General features: G+C 38.8%; 3 protein-coding genes and 1 non-coding gene across 4 annotated transcripts; all 4 read right to left on the reverse strand.

Moving 5' to 3' along the window:
• Positions 1-9,942: 9,942 nt before the first annotated feature.
• On the reverse strand, positions 9,943-10,884 carry LOC105094496 (olfactory receptor 6M1). Its single transcript, XM_010986535.3, has one exon. It carries the CDS (start codon positions 10,882-10,884, stop codon positions 9,943-9,945), a length of 942 nt encoding a protein of 313 aa, XP_010984837.2.
• A 9,078-nt stretch (positions 10,885-19,962) lies between these two features.
• LOC105094528 (olfactory receptor 6M1-like) lies at positions 19,963-20,914 on the reverse strand. The gene has a single exon (XM_010986579.3). The coding sequence runs from the start codon at positions 20,912-20,914 to the stop codon at positions 19,967-19,969; it is 948 nt and encodes a 315-aa protein (XP_010984881.2). The 3' UTR covers positions 19,963-19,966.
• A 683-nt stretch (positions 20,915-21,597) lies between these two features.
• Positions 21,598-22,320, reverse strand: LOC105094527 (protein C10). Its single transcript, XM_010986578.2, has 2 exons — positions 22,269-22,320; positions 21,598-21,971 (listed from the first exon to the last, which is right to left on the reverse strand). Exons 1-2 carry the CDS (start codon positions 22,318-22,320, stop codon positions 21,598-21,600), a joined length of 426 nt encoding a protein of 141 aa, XP_010984880.2.
• Positions 22,321-22,555: 235 nt separating this feature from the next.
• On the reverse strand, positions 22,556-22,617 carry LOC116150271 (U7 small nuclear RNA). Its single transcript, XR_004133987.1, has one exon. It is a non-coding gene; the product is annotated as a U7 small nuclear RNA (small nuclear RNA).
• Between the last annotated feature and the right edge of the window lie 1,390 nt (positions 22,618-24,007).

Genomic DNA, 24,007 nt, shown 5'->3' on the forward strand with positions numbered 1-24,007 from the left:
CGCAGACTCAGAAGTTCTTAGCAATGCTCATAACTTCTGATATTTGACACAACTTGCATGGTAAAGCCTAGTTTCAGTTGTTTATAATTCTGGGTAGTGCAGGAGTCCTGGTCTAATTTCCTGGCCTAATCTCTGTTCTACTCACTTGCCTCTTTCATCCTGTAATTTAAAAGGGCCAATCAGACACCTAACTGTTTCCTTTTTGATTGATCCTACCAGGAAAATCAAACCAACAAGTTCTAGCCCCTTACTACACAAAGTGTGATATACAAAAAAAAAACCCAAAAAACAAAAAACAAAACATTGAATCTGATGGGAGCTTATTGTGAATAAAATACATTGGGCCTCACTCAGAACCTAGTGGATTAGAACCTGCATTTTTAAAAGGTTCTTTCTTTTTTTTTTATGTACTTTTTTGGGTTTGTTTTGAGGGAGAGGTAATTAGGTTTATTTATTTACGTATTTATTTTAATGGAGGTACTGGGGATTGAACCCAGGACCTCCTGCATGTTAAGCACACAGTCTACCACTGAGCTACACCCTCCCCTCTTTAACAGGTTCTTTAAGCAACTTGAATGTATATTTAAGTTTGACATTGAGGCCAAGGGCAGCCCATCCCAAAATCTGATTTAACGGCAAGTTTATTATTTTGAAATAAAGTTACTCAAGAAATGGCCAATACAAGAGGAACAGTTTGACTCTTGGTCTCCCTGAAACCAGGAAATAAATGTCCTTTGGGAAAGGTGCCCTCTCTGTATGGCGAGGTAGAAAGATACCCTTATAACCAGAGATAGAGAATTCAGGGCCAAGAAGCCTGTATAAACAAATCTTGTTACTTTTTGACTAATTAATTACCCAAGCCCAAATTTTGCTTAAATTCCTTACTAATTTAAGCACACAAACCTAAGTTTCTTTGTCCTGGCAATTTCTTTCAAATTTGTCTAAAAAGTATAAAAGCTGCCTCCTTTGGACACTTTTTAAGTCCCTTATTTATGAGACCTGTGTGTGCATAAATTAAATTTGTATCTTTTTCTCCTGTTACTGTGTGTTGTACTGATTTTATTGTTACTGCAGCCACAAGAACTCAAGAGGGGTTGAGGGGGCGCTTTTCCCCTCCCTGACATTGAGAAGCACTGTTATGCACTTGGATGAAGCCCTGATAGTGTCGAAAACACAACCTCCTTATTTTATAATTGAGGCAACTGAGAAAAATAGAAATTTAGTGACTTGCATGAAGCTACCGATCCAGTTTATGGATGGACCATGATTGGAACCCAGGGTACCTGATTCTTATTCAAAGGTTATTTCTAAACCACAATGTAGTTTGTCATTTCAGGTTTCCCAGAGTTAATCTCTGGTCAGGTTGTTACTTCTGTAGTTCGTATCAGTTTGTCATCAGCCTCAGCTGTTCCTGTCAGCTGCTCTTATTTCTGTCCATCCCAGTTTTGGTCCATATGTAGAGACAGCTGTGTATTCCTCCTGCCAGTGCCTTTCTGGCACTGTGTTCTCATGCATGAAGAACAGAGAGCACAGTCAGACTTTTTGTCAATATGCCATGTGACCCAGGTCCAAGTGACAAGTTATGTTGCCTACACCTTAGTGATATTTATGGAAATGAGAGTACTTCTATGAGTTTATAGAACTGGTTCATGTATGACCTCCTTGTCATCTGATGTAGAAGACTTCTGTTTTTCAATTTCTTAAAAATCATCCTCTGTTAAATGAAATTTCAGTCTTCCATTTGGTGAATCTGATTCTGTTCCAAAACCAGGACACTTCTGGGTTGGAAGCTGGAAATAAATTGCTATATGACTTACTGAATTTTTCAAATGCCAGCTATTTAAAACTTTATCTCTAAAGTCTTCGTCACTAAGTTCCTGTTACTCAGGACACAATCTGTAAACAATAAAAATGGTAATGACTCATGTTTCCTCCATACACTTTTGTCAAAATTTTAATATTTGTGTCTGAGTTGGAAATCAATAGAAAGAGAGATGGTTGGGACCCACGATTCCAAATTCTCAATTTTGTGACCAGCTGTCTTCAGCAGCTGCAGCCTCTCCCATGAGGCCCTAGCCCATAAGGCCAAGAAAGGAATGCTCTTTGTTACTTTGCTATTTACTTTTTTACTTTGTATACTGTTTACTTTGTGTTACCTTGTTTATTTCTTTGATGGGCTGGTTTGGATGATGTGAGACATGCTGAGGCTCCTCTTGCCTGTCAGAGGAGGTAGATTCATGACTGAAAGTATCTTCTGTTCACACCTTAGGTCCACACTCTGATGTTGGTCCTGATGTCTTCCCACTCTGATGGCATCAAGAAGCATAGAAGGGAATCAACAAACACAAATCAGTTGCATTCCTATTCATTAACAACAAACTATCCAAAAGGAAGTTAAATGAACAATCCCATTTAGAATAGCATGAGAAAGAATAAAACACTTATAAATAAACTTCACAAGGTGGTGAAAGACTTGTACACTGAAAACTATAAATCATTCATGAAAGAAATTAAAGAAGATACACATAAATGGGGGCACCCATGTTCCTGGATTAGAGATGTAATATTGTTAAAATGTCCACTCTACCCAAAGTGATCTACAGATTCATTACAATCCCTATCAAAATCCTAATGGCATTTGTTTTTTTTTTTTTTTACAGAAGTAGAAAAAAAATCCTAAAGTTTATATGAAACCACAGAAGACCCCTACATAGCCAAAGCAAACTTTAGAAAGAAGAACAATGCTGGAGGCATCACATGTCCTCATTTTAAAATATATTACAAAGCCACAGTAATCAAAACAGTATGGTAATGGCATAAAAACAGATATATAGACCAATGGAACAAAACAGAAAGCCAAGAAATAGGCCCATGTGTACACACTCAACTGATCTTTGACAAGGGAGCCAAGAATACACAGTGAGGAAAGGACATTGGGCCTGTAGTTAACAACACTGTATTGTACACTAAAATTTTGTTAACACGGTAGATCTCATGTTAAGTGTTCTTGCCACACACACAAAAATTGCTCAAGAAAAGTAATGCAATCTGTCACAATACCCTTAGCATGCATAGTATTGATTAATTACTAATTAATTTATATAAATATCTACTGGTCTAACTTTGTTTTCTGAGATTATATCTTTATAGGCCTATTACAGTCTTTCAGGAGTACTTTTTGAGTCAGAGGCAGTTTCTGTAAACAGTATTTGCTAGTAAAAATTAATATAAGATTTCTGGATGGCAATTTAAATCTCAAAAATGTATGTCTTTTCCAAGATTAAATAGTTTTAATTCTCGAAATTTGTCCCTCAAAATCAAACTAATATATACACAAAATTACCCTAAAATTTTAAAGAATTTAAAAACTAAGTCTTGTACACCATAGGAGTTCTCATTTTATGGTTTGCTCAATTCCTCCCTTGCCTTAGTATGTAGAAATTTCAATGTGTTAATGTTTGCAAGCTCTGTTTTCAATAATTGTTATTTCCTAACATCTTAATGCATTTGAACATTTTTGTGAACATATTTGGCACTTCTCTTCTTAATGTAGACATGACAAAAAATTGTATTTCAGTCACTCTCCCTGTGAACATATTTTTTCAAATTAAGAAAAATGCAACCTTGAAAAAAATATAGATTTTTCATTGTTAAAATGTTTAAAAAGTAACAATGAACTGAAAAAATGAATTTTTTAGCAAAACTGATTAAAGTATATGCACATATATAAAAATATTCATTCTATTTATGTTCATTTTCAATATTTAGATATTAGGTTATTTTAATGCACATGGACATAAATTATTTTACATTTCTATAAAATTACTTTTTGAAAATGAGTTTTCAAGTAGAAACGTTTTGTGTCTAAAATTTGTTTATCAAAGTAAACATTTCAAAGCAATTAAACATTAAAAAAAGAAAAGAAGAAGCAGAGAAAGAACCCAGTGGAAAGCTCCCCAGGGAAAGAAAGAGCATTTGTGCCTAAGACCTAGAGCCACAGGCCTGCAATAAGGACTTCATTCCCCTTTCCCCTATACCAGTAATGTCTTAACGTAGGAGTTATAATAGGGAAACAGGGCCTGTTTTCAGTGGTAGGAGACCCCAGGCTTCTCTTACTGTGCCAGCCATATATATACAAAAAGGGGAATCCAAAGATTCTTAAACTCAGAAATTTTTACTGGTTCACTTATCACCTCCAAAGCACCAGAACAACTAGGGGGAGGAGGGGGGGAGAGGTGTGTGTGTGTGTGTGTGTGTGTGTGTGTGTGTGTGTGTGTGTGTGTGTGTGTGTGTGTGTGTGTGTGTGTGTGTGTGTGTGTGTGTGTGTTGCTCCCTCTTGTGGTTGGAGCATGTTACCACCGAAACAGTTTTCAAATTTAACTCCAAGAGGATCAAGGACTTCATTATGGTATTCAGCTATCAAAACAAACAAACAAATAAGTGATTAGATATATAAAAGGCAGAGCATAAAATTTCTAGCAGTAAGGATAAGCCTGGTAAATTACTAGATTAAGAGAATGGATTTTCAGTTTCCCACCAGGATGAATTTATAATCAAATCCTTTTTACCTTTATTTGATTGTGTAGGGAAGCAAAACTTGCCACCCCAAAATGTGTCTCTTTGGCATAAGGATTATTTGAGGCTGATTATTTTTAAGAAACTGGAGGCTCAAGAAATCTTTCTTTTTACCTCCCCCTAAGCTGCCTAAAGAATTTAGATAAAGGGCCTGTTTCCAGAATAGAGCCATCACCAGAGATATCTGCCAAGAATATGAGAACATGGTGGGGAAAGCTCACAGGACCTGGAGATCAGAGTCCGCTCTGGGTGCCGTTGTCTCCCCGTGGTGCAGCAAACATTTGTTTATCAAACATTTGCTTTTCCCACTCCATGTGAATTACTTTCCTCCCCTTTGAAGCCCCAAACTACTGCCCCAACATCCTCTTTTGTCTTCAGCTGAAAATGGTTTTTAAGGTGAGGGCTTTGGCCATTTTGGCAAGTTACCTGGGTTTCTTCCTGGGTTTCTCCCATATATGTGTTATCAAACTTCTGTTTGATTTACTCCTGTTAATCTATCTCAGGTCAATCTGTTCCTTAGACCAGCCAGAAGAACCTAGAAGGGCAGAGGAAAATCTCTTCCTCCCTGACAATTGATTTTATTGAAACATTAGAGATTAAATTTGTAAATATAATAGTGTCCAGAAAGTTCTTCTAATTCATGTTGGACCACTTTCAGACTTTGAAGGCATTCTTGAATATCTCCTTTCCACAAATTGTAATGTTGTCTTACTCTTCTTTGTCTCTGCTGTATCAGGTAGGACAGGCAAGTCCACACTGCTCAGATGTTTCCTTTCATGAATCTCCTCCCGGTTATGTATAACAATATCCTGCTTCTTTGTATGCCTCAAAATTTTTGTTTGCATGCTGGGTATCATTCATTTTTAATGAAATCATGGATTTACTTATATTCTTTTAAAGTGTGGTAGACTTTGCTCTCCTAGCCACTGAAGTCACTTGTAAACCAGGTGGATCCTTTCAAGTATTGCTTTGAAACTGTTTTAAGAAAAAGCTAGGTTTTCTTTTGGAATAGGGATAATTTATCCCCCTTACTCCAATGCCTCACTTATTAAAGGTCTTTCCAGTCTGGCTGATGGGAACAAACACTGTTTCCATCCCTATGCGCTCACTGAGAATTTTTTGGCTTACTGATTTCTCATGGATTGGTTTACACCTTTGATTCAGGAAAAAAATGTGGGGCAAGAGGAGTCCCTGAGATGAACCCCACCAAGTGTGGGTCCTTGGCTTCATGCAGGAAAGAATTCAAGAGTGAACCATAGTTGAGTAAAAGTAGATTTATTCAGAGAGATACATACTCTATAGACAGAGTTCAGCCTATTTCAGAGGCCAGAGAGAGGCCATGAGGTGTGGGGTTGTTAGTTTTTATGGGCTCGGTAACTTCACGTGCTAGTATGTAGGAGGGTTATTCGAACTACTTTGGGGAACGGGTGGTGATTTCCAGGAACTGCGCCACTGCCCACTTTTTGACCTTTATGATCAGCCTCAGAACTGTCATGGCACCTGGGGGAGTGCCATTTACCATGCTAATAAATTAGAATGAGCATATAATGATGCTCAAGTTCTACTGGAAGTCGAATCTCCCACCATCAGCCAGAATCCCAAGGGGATCCCTTTGCATATGCCCAGAGTTCTCTTTCTATGAACCTCTCCCATCTCTGTTCCTCTTCCCTGGAAACGCACATCACCTGGCTTCCCTGAACTCTGATCTCTGTTCAGTTCAGAGACACTGCCAGCCCCTGTGTATCTCCATTCCTGTGCTGCAGCCTGGAAACAGCATTCAGCCTGCAAGCTGGGGTGACTGTAGGGCTCACTTTGTTTCCCTCCTCTCAGTGATTACAGTTCTGCACTGCGTGTCGTCCGATGTCTGAAAACTGTTACTTCGTGTACTTTTGTGTTTTCTACTTGCTTAAGTCAAAATGTTAAATAAAAGCTCTACTACTCCATCATGGCCAAAATCTAAAGTATTAATGCCTTTATTTTTAAGATATATCATTCACAATATTTTCTTATATGTAATTTTTTAAAAATTAAAATATGAGTTACTTTGGGGTAGAGTTCATGTCCTGTTTATCCTTTTATCTTCAGAACCTCCCATAGAACTTTATACAGTGTCCTAAAGGGATAGCTAATATTTATTCAGTGATGAGCCGATATAAGTGCTTTTAAGTTTATCATACAATAACCGACAGCATAGAAATTACTATCAAGTTCACTTTACAGATAAGGAAACTGAGGTACAGAGAGACTAAGTCACTTTCCCACGATCATACTGACAGTAAACGTCAGAATGAAAATAAAAATTCATAGGCTCTGCTATATGGATTCAGTAAGTGTACTCAACATATTTTTTATGAATAAATACCAGACAGCATAGTGAGTTATGAGGAAAATGACCATCATGCATACAATAGTAATTAAGCCATGTAAAAAAGCTTTTTAAATTTTCTTCCCCCCGGGCCAGAAAAAGCCAGAAAGAAGATTTAGATCATAAACGATTTAGGTCAGTGAGAAAAGGACCAACCAATCTGGCCTTTAATACAAGTGCTGGGAACTCTCTGTTTTGAAAGTCTTCCTTATTTCATTCCCAGGTGCCCAAGGCTCAGAAAGAGCAAAGTACTTAAGCAGCTCTCTCTAGTACTCCAGCAAAGTACTTCTCCACAGACAGGAACAGACTTAGTTTTTGTAACGAACTCAATCATTCTGATACCGATAAGCTAACCGATCTAATTCAGTACTTAACGATAGGAATAAAGATAATCATCAAAATAATGATCATATGAATAATACGGTGTGCTCTATGATTTAAAAAATCAGATAGTGAGTACACTATAAGGCCAGTTTCCCAGCGATGTCTAGTCAAGGCTTTTCTTGAGCAGGGATATACGTGTCTTGGTCACTGATTACCTGCCTGGCTCTCCGTAAGTCCATGGTTCTCAAACATTTGCTTGCTTCTGTATTATCTGGAAAGCTTGCTAAAACACAGATTGCTGGGCTTCATCTCTGGTGTTTTGGCTGCAGCCGGCCTGAGGGTGTGCCTCAAGCATTTGTGGTATGTTCCCAGGTGATGCGAATGCTTCTGGTTTGGGAACCAGATTTTGAGAAACTAGAAACTACAAAGAAATGAAATCATTTGGTCTGTCCCTATTTCAGAAGTTTCTTTCTTTCTTTTTTTTAAGTATATAAAGTAGTCTTTAACTGCAAAACTTGTTAAGAAAGGAGTTCATTGAAAGAAATAAAAGTGATACTATGAGTAAATCATGTATAATTTTACTTAAGAATACATTTTCTTACAGAAAGTCGGTATTTACTGCTTGTATGTGGCTGTGCTTAATTATCCATTCCTTAGCAATGTGGGAGGGTGTGGTCCGATGTTCCGGTGGTTAGCTCTCGTGCAGTGTGCTGATGAACTTGACTCCCCATCTTGGTGCTCCCACCAGTCCTTGGAGTCCAGCAGCAAGGTTCTCCGGTGACCTCTGCTCTCAGCTGCTGGTTGCTACAGCACGAGGGCTTGCTTCCCTCCCTCTTGCCTAGGGCCTGTGTTCTACTTTGTTGTAATTGTCTTCTCGCAGATATTCTCCACGCGGCTCACACTCTCATCCTCAAATCCTGACTCAGAGAAGGCTTCCTTAACCGCTTATTTAAAATGGGAACTCCAGCCCCTAGACTCCCTCTTCCCTTTCCCTGCTTTATTTTTCTCCACAAATTTGTCACCGTGTAATTTTTATATACTTTCTGTCCATATTTTACTTACTGCATGGCTCTCCCAACTATAATTTAAGCTTATTGGGGGCAGAGATTTTTGTCTGCTCTGTTTGTTGGTACATGGTAGGCACTCAAGCAATATTTGGTAAATGAAGGAAGGAAGGAGTAATTTTCTTTGACTTGTGTGCATTGACGTATTAAATTACTCACCGATGGATTTAGCTCATTTACTCTAGTCTGCACACATTATTGAAGTTATCCTTTCCTTTGGTCATTTTCTACCTGGAGTTAGGTGCCAAGTCTCTTCTTAAGGTTTACTTTGGGCCATCCATCGAAAAGCACTTTTGACAGTTTTCTCCCTGTTGTTACCCGGCGTGGTTCCACTTCTGCGTTCCTTCATTCCTATTTATCAGTATTTTTACAAACCTCTGCCAACAGCTAACCTTCCACTAGTGCTCTTGTTGTCATTTTTGACCATCTCAGGTCATTATACTGCTCATTCCCTGCTCCCCTCTCCACCACTGTACTCCTCCAATCAATATTTTAAAAAGACAAACCTGTCCCTGTTAGAAAATAACCTTTTCTAATCCAGGTTGCCTTCATATTACAATAGTGCTTATATTCTCAGTCCACATTCTGGAAAGTGTCGTCTGTATTTATTTTCTCCATTACTTTATATCTACGCACTCTGCTACCTTCATTTCTTTATATCTACACAGTAGTTTGGCTTTTACCCCCAAATTCTTTTGAACTTTTACCAAAGTCATTCATGATCTGCTGCGACTAAGTGCAACAGATGCTTTTAACTCTTTATCACGCTACTTGGATTATCTCCCCCTGGTCTTTCATCCTCTTTCATGATCTCATACTCTCCTGGCTTTTCTTCTCATTGGTCACCCATCCTTAATCTAATTTGTGGGTTGTCTCCTTTTGTTATCCTCCTGTGATCTCTGCCACTTCTATGGCTTTAATTATCACTAATATGTTGGATGATTTCCTAAACTATATTTCTAGGACATATGTCTTTCCTAAGCTTCAAATAATAACCTAGCTGACAACTTACAATTGGACATCCTCCAGGAACTCAACAGGTCCACCACTCACCTGCCCTTCCTGTGTTTCTTTTCTCATCAATTATCTCCACCTCTCACTGAGGTTTATAGCCAGAGGCTTGATACCATCCTGAATCTCACCTCTTTCCCCCTCACACCTCACATCATATTTACTTGATCTGGCTCACAGAGGGGAATACTGAGTCTCTTGAACTGTTCGAGTGCCTCTCAAGAAGTTAAAATTCTCTAACTTACGTGTCTCAATACAAGTAGTGATAACTTTATTTCATTCAGAGATGGGGACATGGAGGCTACGTTCTGAAATGGTCAAAGTCACCTGGAAAATAAACTGATTTAGCCAAAACTAGATATGAAGACCTCTGAATTCCTGTCAGGTAACGTTTCATAATTCTAAGCTGTGAATATACCAGACGGTTCATGGGTTAGTTTTTTTTTTTTCAGACGTAAGCAGAATTTCATTTCAGTTTGGTATGGGCATTTCTCATCCTGCTGACCTAGTCTCTGGTTTCCGACAAACCAGCGTGGCACAGTGTTTATGCAGAATGAATGTGCTGAAGGTAAGAAACGTTGCCTGATGTACTAAATGCTAACGTCAGGTTTTCCTTAGTATCAGGAACATGATTCTGTTCGTTGCCTCTCTCAACACTTCTTTCACCTTTTCATTCCTCAAGCTATAAATAAAAGGGTTCAGCAGGGGGGTCACTACGGTAATGAGGACAGCAGCTACCTTGTCAAAGTCCAGTGACTGGTTCTGATTGGGTCTCACATACACAAAGATGTTGCTCCCGTAGGCAATGGAGACGACGGTGATGTGAGAGGCGCAGGTGGAAAAAGCTTTCTGACGTCCTTGGGCCGAGGGGATGCGCAGGATGGTAGAAATGATGTAGGTGTAGGACCAGGTGGTGAATGCCAGCGAGCTCAGGATGACAAGGGCAGACAGGAGAAAGTTTATCCTCTCAATGAGGCGAGTATCTCTACAGGCCACTTGTAGAAGTGGGGCAATATCACAGAAAAAATGATTAATTTCTTTGCTACAGTAGGGTAGCCTTGTCACTACTACAGTTGGTACCAACACAGAGAGGAAGGCCCCCACCCAGCAGCCCAGAACCAGCTGGAGACAGACCTTGCTGTTCATGATGACGATGTAGCGCAGGGGGTTACAGATGGCCACGTAGCGGTCAAAGGACATCACCGCTAGGAGGATAAATTCCACTGTCCCCAGAAAGAAGTAGAAATACGTTTGCGTGATGCAGCCAGCAAAGGATATGTTTTTCTTCTCTCCTAGGAGGCAGGCTAGCAACTTCGGGGTAACAACAGTTGTGTACAAAATGTCCAGAAAGGACAGATTACTGAGGAAGAAGTACATTGGGGTTTGGAAGCGATTATCAGTCCATATGAGGGAGATGATGATAATGTTTCCCACTGCTGTTTGTGTGTAAGTCAGCAAGAGAACCACGAAGAGGGCTATTCGGAGCTCCAGGAGGGCTGGGAGGGCAGTGAGGGTGAATTCAGTCACCATGCTCCAGTTTCCCATGGCCACTCTTACGTGCGGACAGCGGGCCTCCCTGAAGAAACAAGAAGGAAATCAGCCTAGAAGGTGATTTTATAAACATCTGTAGAACATGTATTATGGAGAGCACCTAATATTGGGAAATAACTCCTAGGATATATTCCTTGATCTGAAGGTCATTACGGTGCAAACTTAGGAAAGTCAAAATATCATTTAGACAAAAATGTTTCTGTAAAATGAAGAGATAAGACTGAATTAAAAAAATACAAAACCTCTAAGCTTTCTTCTCAATCAATGAAACTTCTGTTCTTTTCAACTTGTCCAGCTTCATTTTCCCAGCTGAAAGTGTGCTAAAGCACTGACACGCTTTAATTAGAACTCCTTACTCTTACTCGGAAGTTTAGAGTCACTGAAAGGGAAATCCTTTCAAATCCTTTCTATCCTTTTCTATAACAAATTTTCTGTCACTTTGGCGATTGACATTAGTGACCTGCCATTAGTAAGAGGTAAAGGTTGATTTCTTTTTTCCAGTATTTGGTGATCTCCAGAGTCTCCCAGTTTCTAGAATCTTTTCCTAGCAGATATAGATCTGAGGAAACAGACCAGGAATGGCTAAAAGGAACAATGGCTTGTGGCCCTACTGATCAATTTAGCTGAAACATCAAAAGGGAATCATGGGTGTCTTGTTATTAGGTGATGCTCTGTGTCCAAAACCTACTCCTTGCATGTTCTGTGCAGTGTGTAATACATGTACCATATATCTGACTGATTATTTAAGAGGACATTATACCATGTGATAAAATCAGAGGTACAAATTATACACTCAAGGTAAAGCAGAGGCAATTCAACTTACCCCATTTACTTGATCAGCTGAAATCATAAAACTGCACATCAAGATCATCCAGTTTGTACTTTCTCCTATTATCTGAGAAGTGGTTCTTCTGCACAGATTTCCCCATTTCAGGTTAAAAACAGTCCACTCTTGAGCTCTGACCTGAGCCCCTCCTTAGAGAATAATCTACAGCTGGTCCCCTTACTTCCCTTTTCCCATCTCCCCTCCGGCCCCTTCTCCAAGACAAAAAAAATTTGCCTTCTTATCTCATTTTTTATTTGAAGCTTTTCCTATTACAAAAACACATTTTTCAAATATATTAGAAGATGCAAATGCAAAAAATTAATTATCTGTAGTTAAACCTGTTAGAGATACAGTGACAACATTTTGATGTATATATTTCCAGGCTCTTTCAAAGTTCTGATTACATATATATGTATCTAAAATAAATTACTAACAATATTTATTAATTAGTTTTTCCTTATTTTTCTTTTCTCTTGTAATAATCATCATCTTTCCATTGTGTAGAAATCTACACTATCATTTTATTAAAAACAGCTTTTTCGGAGTATAATTGATATCCAAAGAAATGCACGTATTTAATGTGTACAATTTGATGAATTTGGGCATATGCAAACAGCCAGGGTATCATTGTCACAGTCAGGGTAACAGACACATCTAACACCTCCCAGATTTTCCTTTACAGAATCATTAAAGGTCGGGTGAGAAGGGACAGACTGGGAGTTCAAAATTTGTAGATACTGACAGGCATATGTAGAATAGATAAACAAGATTATACTGTATAGCACAGGGAAATATATACAAGATCTTGTGGTAGCTCACAGCGAAAAAAAATGTGACAATGCATATATGTATGTTCATGTATAACTGAAAAATTGTGCTCTACAGTGGAATTTGACACAACACTGTAAAATGACTATAACTCAATAAAAAATGTTTTAAAAAAAAGAATCATTAAAGGTCATACAGCTTGACTCTATGGATTGGACTATGATATATTTAGCCAGCTGCTTAGTGGATCAACATTTCTTGCTTATATAAATAATAATCAAATAAATATTATTGTGCATAAGTCTTCGTGCAGTTAATCTTATTATTTCTCAGAATACTCTTATTTATAATACGATATTTGTTCTCACTGTTTCTATCATAATAGAAAAATCCAAGAAACACTTGATCTTACTCAATTTTACCTTGCTAGAGCAGCTGATAATCTAAAAATCACTCCAGATTGCTTTTGTGGGCTCTTTTTCTGAGCTAATAAATAGCTCCGTATCATACCTCAGGACTGGATAGCTGATGCTTCCAAAGATTAAGCAGCTGTGCTTTTTAGAAAAAGTCTTTTTTTATGTTCTGAGCTTCCATTTTCTTGTCTGAAAAATTAGAATGTGGATTACACCTTTATAAGGTCCATTCAGTGTCTCAGAGTCCTGCTCCCAGTTGCTTTTCAATATGCTTCCCCACCTCAGAGATTCTAGCTTCTTTTATTCCCTAGTAATCAATCTCCCAAATGACTGTAAGTTACTGTGCAGAAGTGGCCAATCATAGCTACGTACACAAGTACAATTGCGCCTGAACTCTCGTATGAACTGTCTGCATGAGGCATTCTGCTGTCGTTTTTGAGTGTATTGTGTATTACTATTTCCAAGAGGTGGTTCAACAGGCAAATGACACCCCACGTTTTAAGATTCAAGCATTAATTAGATTAATGTGAGAAATTAGAAAAACTGGGTTCCAGTCCCAGTTTTTTCTCACTTTTATCTTTGTTATTTTAGATTCAGTTTTTCAGCTGAGTCATAGTGTCTTCATCTGAGAAACGAAGATAATCGTAACTTTCGAAATGAGCTGCTGTGAGGTTTAAATTAAAACATATGTGTGACAGTATTTAATAGATTCTTGCTGAAAAGTATGGCTCCATTCAAAAAGGACTGAGATGAACTTCTAGGAGATGAACAATTAGAGCTAATTGCTTCTTATCTAAATAAATAACAATAAATTATGAAAAGTTTAATTTGTAACTGAGGAATATTTTTAATGCATATTTATCTGAATTCCCCAGATTGGCATCTGACTCCACTAAGAATATTGAGAAATCAGAGAGACTATACACAGAGAAATTAACTTAACAAAATGATATATTAATAAATAAAACATACGTGAAAAGGTATACTTACATCTCAGCAGTTGTATAGATGATGGAAAATCTCCCAAAATGTTTTTAACGTGCAGACACAGGAAAAGGCTCAAACTTCGATTATTATGTGTGCGTGAATTAATTCTAAACACTTCACTTCGAATTTTTTTTTTTTTTGCCAGTTCTATTTTTATTTCTAGCTCATAGAAATCTCCCTTAACGATAAAGTAAACCTTATGAGCTCACTGAACCATTTGACCCCAATGTCACCATGTGGCCACCCAGCCATTGCTTGGCTAATTTCAGTGCTTGGGAAATGACTATCTTGCTTTCGCACTGGCTAAATGAAAAGCTCTTACCTGGAATGGAAAACTCTGTCTTTGTAATTTCCAAATACACGTTCATGTACTGACCTTATGGACAAAATACTAACCTTTTCCACCATAACATCCCTTAAAAACACCTCCATGATCTAGAAATCCTCTCTGACATCCCAATGAGTTCAGCACCACACAGATTCTAGAGTCTGGTTTTTGCAGATAGAGTGCGTGGTAGTTGTGTTAAGTGGCCTGACAAAGTTGCAGGAATAAGTCAGTCATAGCAGTATTACAGTAGATCTCGGATGTTGCTTAGGAAATTTATGCCAGATTATCACTGATTCTTGATTCTCAGGTATTTTCCCCCATGCAGGAAGGCTATATAGTTTCTCTCTGGTTAATTCTCAACCATTTAAATTATTTAGTAACTGAGATGTTTTAGATGTAGAATCCCATACAGCTATGGCTACTCATCCAGCCGTGGCTGCTGCAGAATCCTTTCATCATCCTCGCAAGTGATGGTCAGCGAAGGGAACTCAGTTCAGTTTTTGGTAGCTCATTCACCTTCATGGTTACTAGAATATTAATCTTTCCATTGGAGCTTTTACCCAGTGGTCTTGAATCCTCTAAATCATCAGATTAAAGGTGACTTGAAATAAAAAAGAAAAAAGTTAATCCTTTCCATTTCTTTATAAAATAAAGCTTCCTTTCTCATATTCATTTTTTTTCCCTAAGTGGATGAACTATACTTTTCATGGACTAATTTGCCTTAGAGATTTAGAGGAGAACAGCTCTTGGGGATATGGGTCAAAAGAAGTTAATTAAAAATATTGTTATAAAAGAATGTTGGTTCTGAACTTCCTAATCACAATTACAAAGTTTTAGAAGGTGCCAAATAGACCTGTTAGGGGCTCCTTGGGGATTTCCTCAGGTATTTTGCTTTATCCATTTAAAGGAAAAATAATACTTTTTAAAAATCTACGAAGAAGCTAAAAACAAAAAATTTTTCATCCTTCTTAAGTTATTGATACAGTAGGAAATATTCTCCATGAATATTCTAGAGTTTCAGATACCATGTAGTGCCTCTGTCTATATTGGCATAGATTTTCTTAAAAATTCAGATAAAAATATAGTCATAGTAAAACCCACTTTTCTCATCCCTGTCCTGTTTTTGTTCAAAAAGACAAGCCTTCATACTGAACTCAGCCCTGTTCAACTGTTATTCCATCCTCTTCTCTCTCACAGTCACAAAGGTTGCCATACACTTTCACTGTATTCTCTGATATGTAGATTTTTTTCAATAAGAATTTAAAAAAATTATTTATTTTAATGGAGGTACTGGGGATTGAACCCAGGACCTCATGCATGCTGAGCATGCACTCTACCACTGAGCTATACCCTCCCCTTGTTGGTAAGAATTTAAAAAAAACCTTCTTCTCTGAACTAAAAATGCTGTACTTTTTATCTTAACATCAATCTGACTTTTATTTGAGGATGCTGAGTCTCTTTCGAGTGAGCTTGTGCATCCTCCTTTCCCTGTACCCGAGGGTGAGGGCTGCAGGGCTGGAGGGACAGGCTCTTTCATATTTGCCGTTGGGAGCAGTGTTATTTTGCTCCCAATGTCCACTTTCTTCTGGCTTTGGATAAAATTTCTCCAAAGCTCATATTACACAATCTTGTAATTTTCTTTGTTTCTGTCGTTTATTGCCTAATGAGTTTCAAGAAAGAAGTAAGCAACTGGCATAGGGCCTTCAAATAAGACAAGGATGGGGGAGCTTTTTAAATTGAATTTGAAAACATGAAGTCATTGGGGACACAGTTAGTAAAGACTTTTTCTGTGGTTCGTGGTCTGTTTCATCCTAAGAATGTCTGTTATTCTGAGAAACCGTCATATCTATGTAAATAGCTCATAAAAGATGCTAGAATTTGAATTTCTTAACCTTACGATCAATGAATATCACCTGCAGTCCTCTTACATCATTAACTCCTTTTTTATAACTAGATTTTGCTATTACATAGAATTACTCAATCTCTGAAATCCCAAACCCCCAGGTATCAATGTTGGACCCTACTGTCCCCATTCACTGTTCTTGGTTCCTGTACATTCTCTCCATGGCCTCATTCAGCCCTCCAGTCTATAGATGACCCCATTTTCTCCTTATCAACCTTTCTGCCTGAAAATATAAGTAATATTTAAAAATATATTTTTCTGTGTGAAAATATAAAATATATGTATTTCTACAAAGAGAGAAAGAAAGCCAAAAGAAGAGGGAGAAGAAGGGGAGAGAGAGGTTGATTGAGAATATACAGGTCCTTGCAGTGGAATGAACACCTCTAAAATGAAAATATGTAAGAAATAATAAATGGAAATACAGATACATTGTATAGAATGACATTTCCTGATTGCCTTTAAATAATAATTGCCATGTAAACTTTTTTTCTCCCCCATGCTCATGACTTAAGTACCCTAGCCCCCAAAACCTAAAACAAATCCCCTGTTCTTAACCATTTACAATATGATACTTAATTTTTAAAGAGCCTCATCTAATGGGGAAAAATATGAGAGGGTGGTCTGGGCTTCAGAGCGAATGTTGTCATCTGCAAGCCAAGGGTGCTATTTTATAACAAGTGCATGGACTTCGACAAAAATTTGTATTAGTGTTTTCCTGAATTTTCCCTCTCCCAGCTCCACAAACAATCTTATGACTCATTGTATGGGATTTGTTATAATCAGTTATATTTTGTGTTATATTTATAGAACGGTCTCCAAACATTTAATAAGTGTTTGGTAAGTGTGGACTGAACTGGGAGGCTAGATGCCATGCGGCAAATAATATTAAATTGGCAAACAGGATGGCTGGTTCCGGTTTTGACTCTCTTACTCCCTAGATTTGTTTCCCTTAACTGATCTCTTTATTTTTTCTTATTTTCCTTTTTTAAATTTAATTAATTCTTGTCTGTATATATATATTTTTTAAATTGAAGTATAGTCATTTTACAATGTGTTAACTTCTGGTACAGCATAATACTTCATTTGAACATACATATATTCATTTTCCTATTCTTTTTTCACCATAATCTCCCTAGATTTTTTTTTTTTTAATCTCCCTAGATTTTGAAAATCCTACCTCATCTGGGCCTCAGTTGCCTCATGTACAAAGAGAAATGTTTGAGTGGGATGCTCTCTACAGCCCTCCTCCTCCACTCATTTGACTTGATAATCTTTTTCTGTGGGAGACACTCACCACAAATATTTTTACTGCAGGTTTTACAACAAAGGGAACCAGTATTGTGTAGGAATTAAGAGCATGGGTTTTGAAGTCAGATAGTTCTTGGTTTGACTCCACTTACTAGCTGAGTGACTTTGCGACAGTGATTTATTCTCTCAACTCCTCAGTTAACTTATCCATAAAATGGGGATGTTATTCTCACTGTAGGATTATCTAAAACTGACATAAAATGAGCCATGGAAGCTTTCAAAGCAGGTTATCTGGCACATGGTAAGTGCTCAGCATTTTAGTTAGCTGTGCCTGTGGTTAAAGGTCATCGACTTCCCGAGGATTAGTGCTTGAAAGAAGAAGTAGCAATGCTTAGCATGTTTCCTAAAATATGATAGCTTTGTTCCTGAAACACCTGTTTGGGATGGACTGTTGATGGATTTGCAATTGGAGTTCCTTAACTTTCTTTTCATTTGGTAAGACTATGTAACTAATTGGAGCAATCAGATCCTCCTTCCAGGAATTTGGATTTAGAACTCAGATAATTTAAAATATATACCCATGTAAATTATATATGTATCTCAATATATTTAAGTATATTCAATATATATACTTGCACATATATTGACTATACCTGTGATTGAAATATACAAATATTTGTGAAGGACTGAAGCAGCCATTATCTTCCATGTGCACACAGAAGTGGAAAAAATAGTGTGCAGAGAGAGAGAAACATTACTCAGGTATGTATTTGTTCACTGTGACTGCTATAGCAAATTACCACAAACTTGTTAGCTCCAAACAACACCAACGTATTCTGTTACAGTTCTGGAGGAGAGAAATCCAAAGTCAGTTTCACTGGGTCTAAATCTGTGTGTCATCTGGGCCATGCCGTTGGCTCTAGGGGAGAAAGAACCCATTTCTATGCTTTTTCCAGCTTTTGGATGTGCATTCCTTGGCTTTTGGCTCCTTCTTCCATCTTCAAAGCCAGCAGCATAGCATCGTCAAATCTCTGCTTCCATCAAATCACGTTACCTTCTTCTGTGTGGTAAAATCTCCCTCTACCTCTCTGATATGACACTTGGGATACAATTAGATCCAGCCTGGGTAATCTAGGAAAATCTCTCTCCCTCCCTCTCTAAATCTTTAATCACATCTGCAAAATCTCCCTATCATATATACTTTATATGTTACTTAGATTCACAGGTATCGGGGATTAGGTCCTGGATATCTTTGGGGGTGTTCATTCAGCCGACCACAAGATATTTGGGAAAAAAACAATACAAACATCAAATGACTTACAGATTTAGAGATCCAGATATAGAGGGAAGAGAGTGCCAGCCCATGGATTTTTAAGGATTTCTAGTTCCTGATTCTAGTCCCTTAGCAGGTCTTACTGTTTATTATCTCATGGGGTTTCGTGTGGTATTCTTGATTATTGTTATAATAAATACCCATTTTACTTAAGCTAACTTGATTCCTTTTCTGCTTTTATTTACCCTCAGCTGGTGAATCCTAGGATACTAATTCTTCTGTAGACGATGGTCACATTGTCCAGTTGCTACAGACAATTAGTCTAGACTCATTGTCAATTACTGTCTCTGAATAATTGGTTTTCCTTTCAAACCAGTTGCTTCTTAGAATCTACTCTCATTCTTCCTGATAGTCCCTGATCTGCAGGTTTTCCATATAATTAGAACTGGCAGGGATGCTCTTGTCTCAGAAAAAGTAGGTAAGTTCCATGTTAATTTTATGTCTCCATGTTTCCCCTGCTTAACTTGCTTCCCATTTCATGATACAGTGAACTGCTAACATAGACTGGAGTTCACATATATCTGTATACATATATTCAAAACTAGTTGTGTAGTTTGGGGCAAGATGCTTAACCTCTGTGAACTTCAGTTTTCTCATTTATAAAAAGGAGATCATAATATCAGCTCATAATTATTAAGAGTTAATAATTAATAATTATTAAATGACATATGTACATATTTAAGTACATGTACAAACTAGGGTTATATTACTTCTCTTCCTGTTTTTGTTACTTATCCATTATTATTATCTACAGTATTTAGCTGTCAGAGATGATTTGAATCATCTTGCAAATCCTGAAAACACCAGTAAACAGTGTTCACTTTGAATTAGATGTGTTTGCATGACTTAGACTATTTTTGATAATCCGACTTTAACTAAAAAAGGGAAAAAGAAAAGGATGAACTATATTCCCCACTTTACAGATCAGAAGCTAAGCTTCAGATAGGCTGCCACCTGATTAAAAAAAGTGATAGCCAGGCTTAAAATTTAGGTTTTCTGACTTCAGTTCAGGACTTTAATCCATCCTACTCTCTATGTGAGATGGTCCAGTAGTATAATCCAGAGCATGTTATTTTCTTTATGGCTGAATTGCCTCCTCTGGACCTTGCCTATAATTCTTTGCATCTGATGTGGCTCAAAGCCTTTTCATCTCTTCCCACACACCTTTGATTTTATGGTCTTCAAGCATGCCTTTCTCCACATGGTGTGCAAGAGCTGAAGATGCCATTCTTAGCAAACAGACTTTCAAGGTTTCCTGGGAAATAAACCTTCAAGGTTTTCTGTGAAATAAGGACATAATTTTGTTCACTTCATCTCTCAGAACTTCCTTTACTTTTTCATTCCTTAGACTATAAATGAATGGGTTCAGAAGAGGGGTCCCCATTATGGTGAGGACTGCTGTCACTTTGTCAAATTCCAGGGAGTGAGTCTGGCTGGGCCTCACATACATGAAGATGTTGCTCCCGTAGGCAATGGAGACGATGGTGATGTGAGAGGCGCAGGTGGAAAAGGCTTTCTGACGTCCTTGGGCAGAGGGGATGCGCAGGATAGCAGAAATGATGTAGGTGTAGGACACGGTGGTGAACACCAGCGAGGTCAGGAGGATGAGGGAAGATAAGAGGAAGCTTATCATCTCGAGGAGGTGAGTGTCTATGCAGGCCGCCTGTAGCAGAGGGGCAATGTCACAGAAGAAGTGATGAATCTCCTTAGAGCAGAAAGGCAACCTGGACAGCACAATAACTGGGCAGAGCACTGAAAAAAAGGCTCCCACCCAGCAGCCCAGAAGCAGCAGGAGACAGACCCTGCTGTTCATGATGATGGTGTAGCGCAGGGGGTTACAGATGGCCACGTAGCGGTCAAAGGACATCACCACCAGGAGGATAAACTCCACTGTCCCCAGGAAGAAAAAGAAGTATGTTTGGGTGATGCAGCCTGGGAGAGAGATGGTCTTCCTGTCAGCTAGGAGACAGCCTAATAGCTTTGGGGTAACTGAGCTAGTGAATAAAATATCCAAAAATGATAAGTTACTGAGGAAGAAGTACATTGGAGTTTGGAGGCGATTATCAGCCCATATGAGGGAAATGATGACGCCATTTCCTGTGAGAGTAAGCATGTAAGTGAAGAAGAGGAGCACGAAGAGGAAAATCTGAAGCTTGTGGCGAGCAGGGAAGGCAGTCAGGATAAACTCAGTCACTGTGGTCTGATTTTGCACATCCATTGAGTGCAATCCAAGGTGGACAGCGTGTCTCTGAAAAAATAAGAAAATATGAAGATGAGAATCAGCTTTAATAAGTTTTTAACTGTCAATGTCATTGATAAGATGCAGTACAAGAAAGTTTCAGTGAAGAGTGGTTTGTTTGCATCCTGCCTCTGACCCTAATAAAGGTAGAACCTTGGATAAATGACATGACTTCTCTAAGCTCAGGATGCTCATATTTGAAACTCTTCATTGAATGAAGGTATGTCCCTATTCCCAAATTCTAGTCTTTATGACTTTATTCTCTTTCATACAGTGCTTCTTCCCTTTTCTGTTTCACTCTTCCTGAGCCTGTTTTCCCAGCCAAGTTTTGTATCTAAGAAGAGAGACCTAGCTGAGAATCCAGTCAATTTTTAAAATGGAGAAAGGGAATAGTAATACAAGTTGTTACTTTTCTCAAAGTTATTCAGACTTTTCAGGCATTGTCTAAATCAAAGAGCAGAGACAATGAAAACTGGACAGTCAAATGAAAAAGAACCTGAATTTATTTCTGCTGTCTACTTTTGTTACTGGTATTATGTGTTGAGCTTTAAAGTAATGTCTAGTTGGATAGAAGTTATTTTGATGTAATAGTAATTGAATTCTCCATGAGATTCCATAGTTTTTATTTTTTAAAAAATATTTATTTACTTATTTGTTTATTTTTAAGTCACAGGCACATTTATTATCCTCCAGAACATCAAGGTCCTCCCTTCCCAGGCAGTGTCACGGGAGGCCAACTCAGGAGGTGGCCATGCTGCCACCCAAAACAGCTGCCCGTGGGGCAGCAGGGGCAGGGGCAGGATGAACAGTGCCTTCAGCTTGTCCGACAGGCTGGCAGTCTTGGAATCCTTTGCTTTGTAAGACTTGACCAAGCGGGTAAGCTTAAGGACACCTTCCCTGTCACAGCTGAAACCATAGACTTTGATTACCTTCTGCTGAATCCTCGCGGACACGAGTTGCAGCATCTTGCCCAAGTCGGTGCAAGCATTGTCCTGAGCCTGGTCTGAGAACACCTGGCTCACCTCGGCCAGGACCGGTGCGCCAGATGCATCCTAGGGAGGGGTCCTGGGTAGGCACTGGAGCACGGTCTGCCGGCATGCCCAGCCGAGAGCGCAGGGCAGAGGGCAGGGAATTAGTGGACTGAATCCGCAGTAACCCGATGAACTCGGCCCCCGATTCCCTCACTCTGGGGGCAAGGAACCCTCTTAGGAGAGGGAGGCTGGTACCGCGCGCCCCCATTTGCCGGCGAATGCAGCCACATCTCTCGCCTCGGCCCTTCCGCCCGCACCCTCCTCCGGCAGGAAGCCCACCTGGTCACTAGGAGGCTTCTCACCCTTGGCCTGTTTGGCGCCCAGGGCAGCGGCATGGGCCGAGGCGGACGCCATAGGACAAGAGATGCCCGTGCAGGGCCGCCAGGGAGACGCTCCGGAGAAGCAAGCGACCTCCTAGAAAGGCTCTCCAGGCGGGTGGGGGCGGAGGGGACGCGGCATCCGCGAAGCCCGAAGCCTCCCGGTGGCGTCCCAGCCTCCGCACTCTAACCTCCCCGGAGCACCTAAGCAGCCTGGTAGGCGGGGGCCATCCCGCCCCAACCAAACTGATTCTCGTTGAGAACGACGGGGTAGGGGCTCTCCGGTGCGGGCCGGAACACCTGCTACGCAAATTCTAAAACTGCTTTAACACTCATAGGTTTTCTTTAAAAAAATTTTTATATTGGTACAATTTAAAAAATATCTACACTGTTATAGAAGTAAGTCAATGATAATTTGCGAAACCGATTTTTTATATTTTGAAAAATATTTTAGATTTGAAGAATATTTTAATATGTTTTATATCTTTTCATGTATTTTGAAAAATGCTTTTGGGAAAATGATGCATTTGTTTCTTTTTTCTTTTTTGCAATGTTTTATCTATGGCAGCATCCAGAAGAAACTTTCTTTTCTTTTAGGTTCTGTCATATAAGACGTTTATACCTTATATTCTTTTCAGCCGTTTGAAGATCATGTTTTTAATAGTTGAAGAAAGGATGCAGATAGATCGTGGCTGAAGCACACTGCTTAGTCTTTGGGTACCGCTCAATTTTGCTGAAGGTCTATTGCATATGTACAGAATACAGTCGACCTACTGTTATGTGGTGTATTATTTTGTAACCAATCCTTTAGCTTCAATTTAAAACAAAAAACTTATGAACCCTGAGCTGGGTTCTTTCTAGGCTTGGAGTCCGACCTGGTTTGTCTTACAGGAGGTCATTTTCCCCAGGCTCTGTCTGGGATAACTCCTAGCTGCTGTTTTTGCCTTAAAGAAAATTTTCCTGAACAAATATCCATCTGAAAAGTTGGCTGTGACTTTTTGTGGTCCTGTATTTGCCTCTTTATTTCCTGTCAATACTCATTTATCCTACAAATCAAATTATCCTTATTATTTTAATAGTAACTTTTGTCTTTACCTTCTCTGTTTTAGGTAAAGAAATATTGGTTTCTTAGAATTATTTGACATTTCTAGGTAGGTAAACTCCTTTACAAATTTATAATTATTTCTGTCCCTCAAAGAGTAATTTTTGAAAGGAATTGGATTTGAATAACTTGACTTGCTGTTGACTTTAGTAGTAGAGTTCTTTTTAGTTTCTTTTAAATCCTTAGCCCCAGTTTCTACATCTACAAAAAAGTATTGTTCATCTACACGTTCCTTTCCAGTCTAAATATGTCTCTTGTTTTCCATGATGGCAGGTACCCTCTCTGTGCCCCCATTCATAAACAGTACTCACATTTTACTAAATAAATAAATCAGAATTGGTGGGCTCCCCCTTAACCATGGGGGTGCAGCTGCCCAAGATTAAGCAGTGGTAAGCTTAGTAGTCTGCATTTTCTTGTACCAAGTACAGAGTTATCATAATCTGTACCTTCCTGGTGTCTGTCACCTTTTCTCTGGTTGTTAGTGGGAGATCTGTGTAGTTCTAGATAACTGATTACTGCAGTATTAATGCTGGGCACGGAAAAGACCCAAACACCAATATACATAACAGATCTGATCTTTCAGGATTTAGAGAAAGGGAGGATTACAAGAAGGCAAAAATCT

Source organism: Camelus dromedarius, chromosome 34 (assembly GCF_036321535.1).
Source record: "Camelus dromedarius isolate mCamDro1 chromosome 34, mCamDro1.pat, whole genome shotgun sequence".
NCBI lineage: Eukaryota > Metazoa > Chordata > Mammalia > Artiodactyla > Camelidae > Camelus > Camelus dromedarius.

Bases quoted from the DNA above. Each gene is read 5' to 3' on its own strand.
- LOC105094496 (XM_010986535.3), bottom strand. From the start codon at position 10,884: ATGGGAAACTGGAGCATGGTGACTGAATTCACCCTCACTGCCCTCCCA.
- LOC105094527 (XM_010986578.2), bottom strand. From the start codon at position 22,320: ATGGCGTCCGCCTCGGCCCATGCCGCTGCCCTGGGCGCCAAACAGGCC. The intron at 21,972-22,268 runs GTGAGAAGCCTC...CATCTGGCGCAC, and splicing joins GGGCGCCAAACAGGCCAAGG to CGGTCCTGGCCGAGGTGAGC.
- LOC105094528 (XM_010986579.3), bottom strand. From the start codon at position 20,914: ATGGATGTGCAAAATCAGACCACAGTGACTGAGTTTATCCTGACTGCC.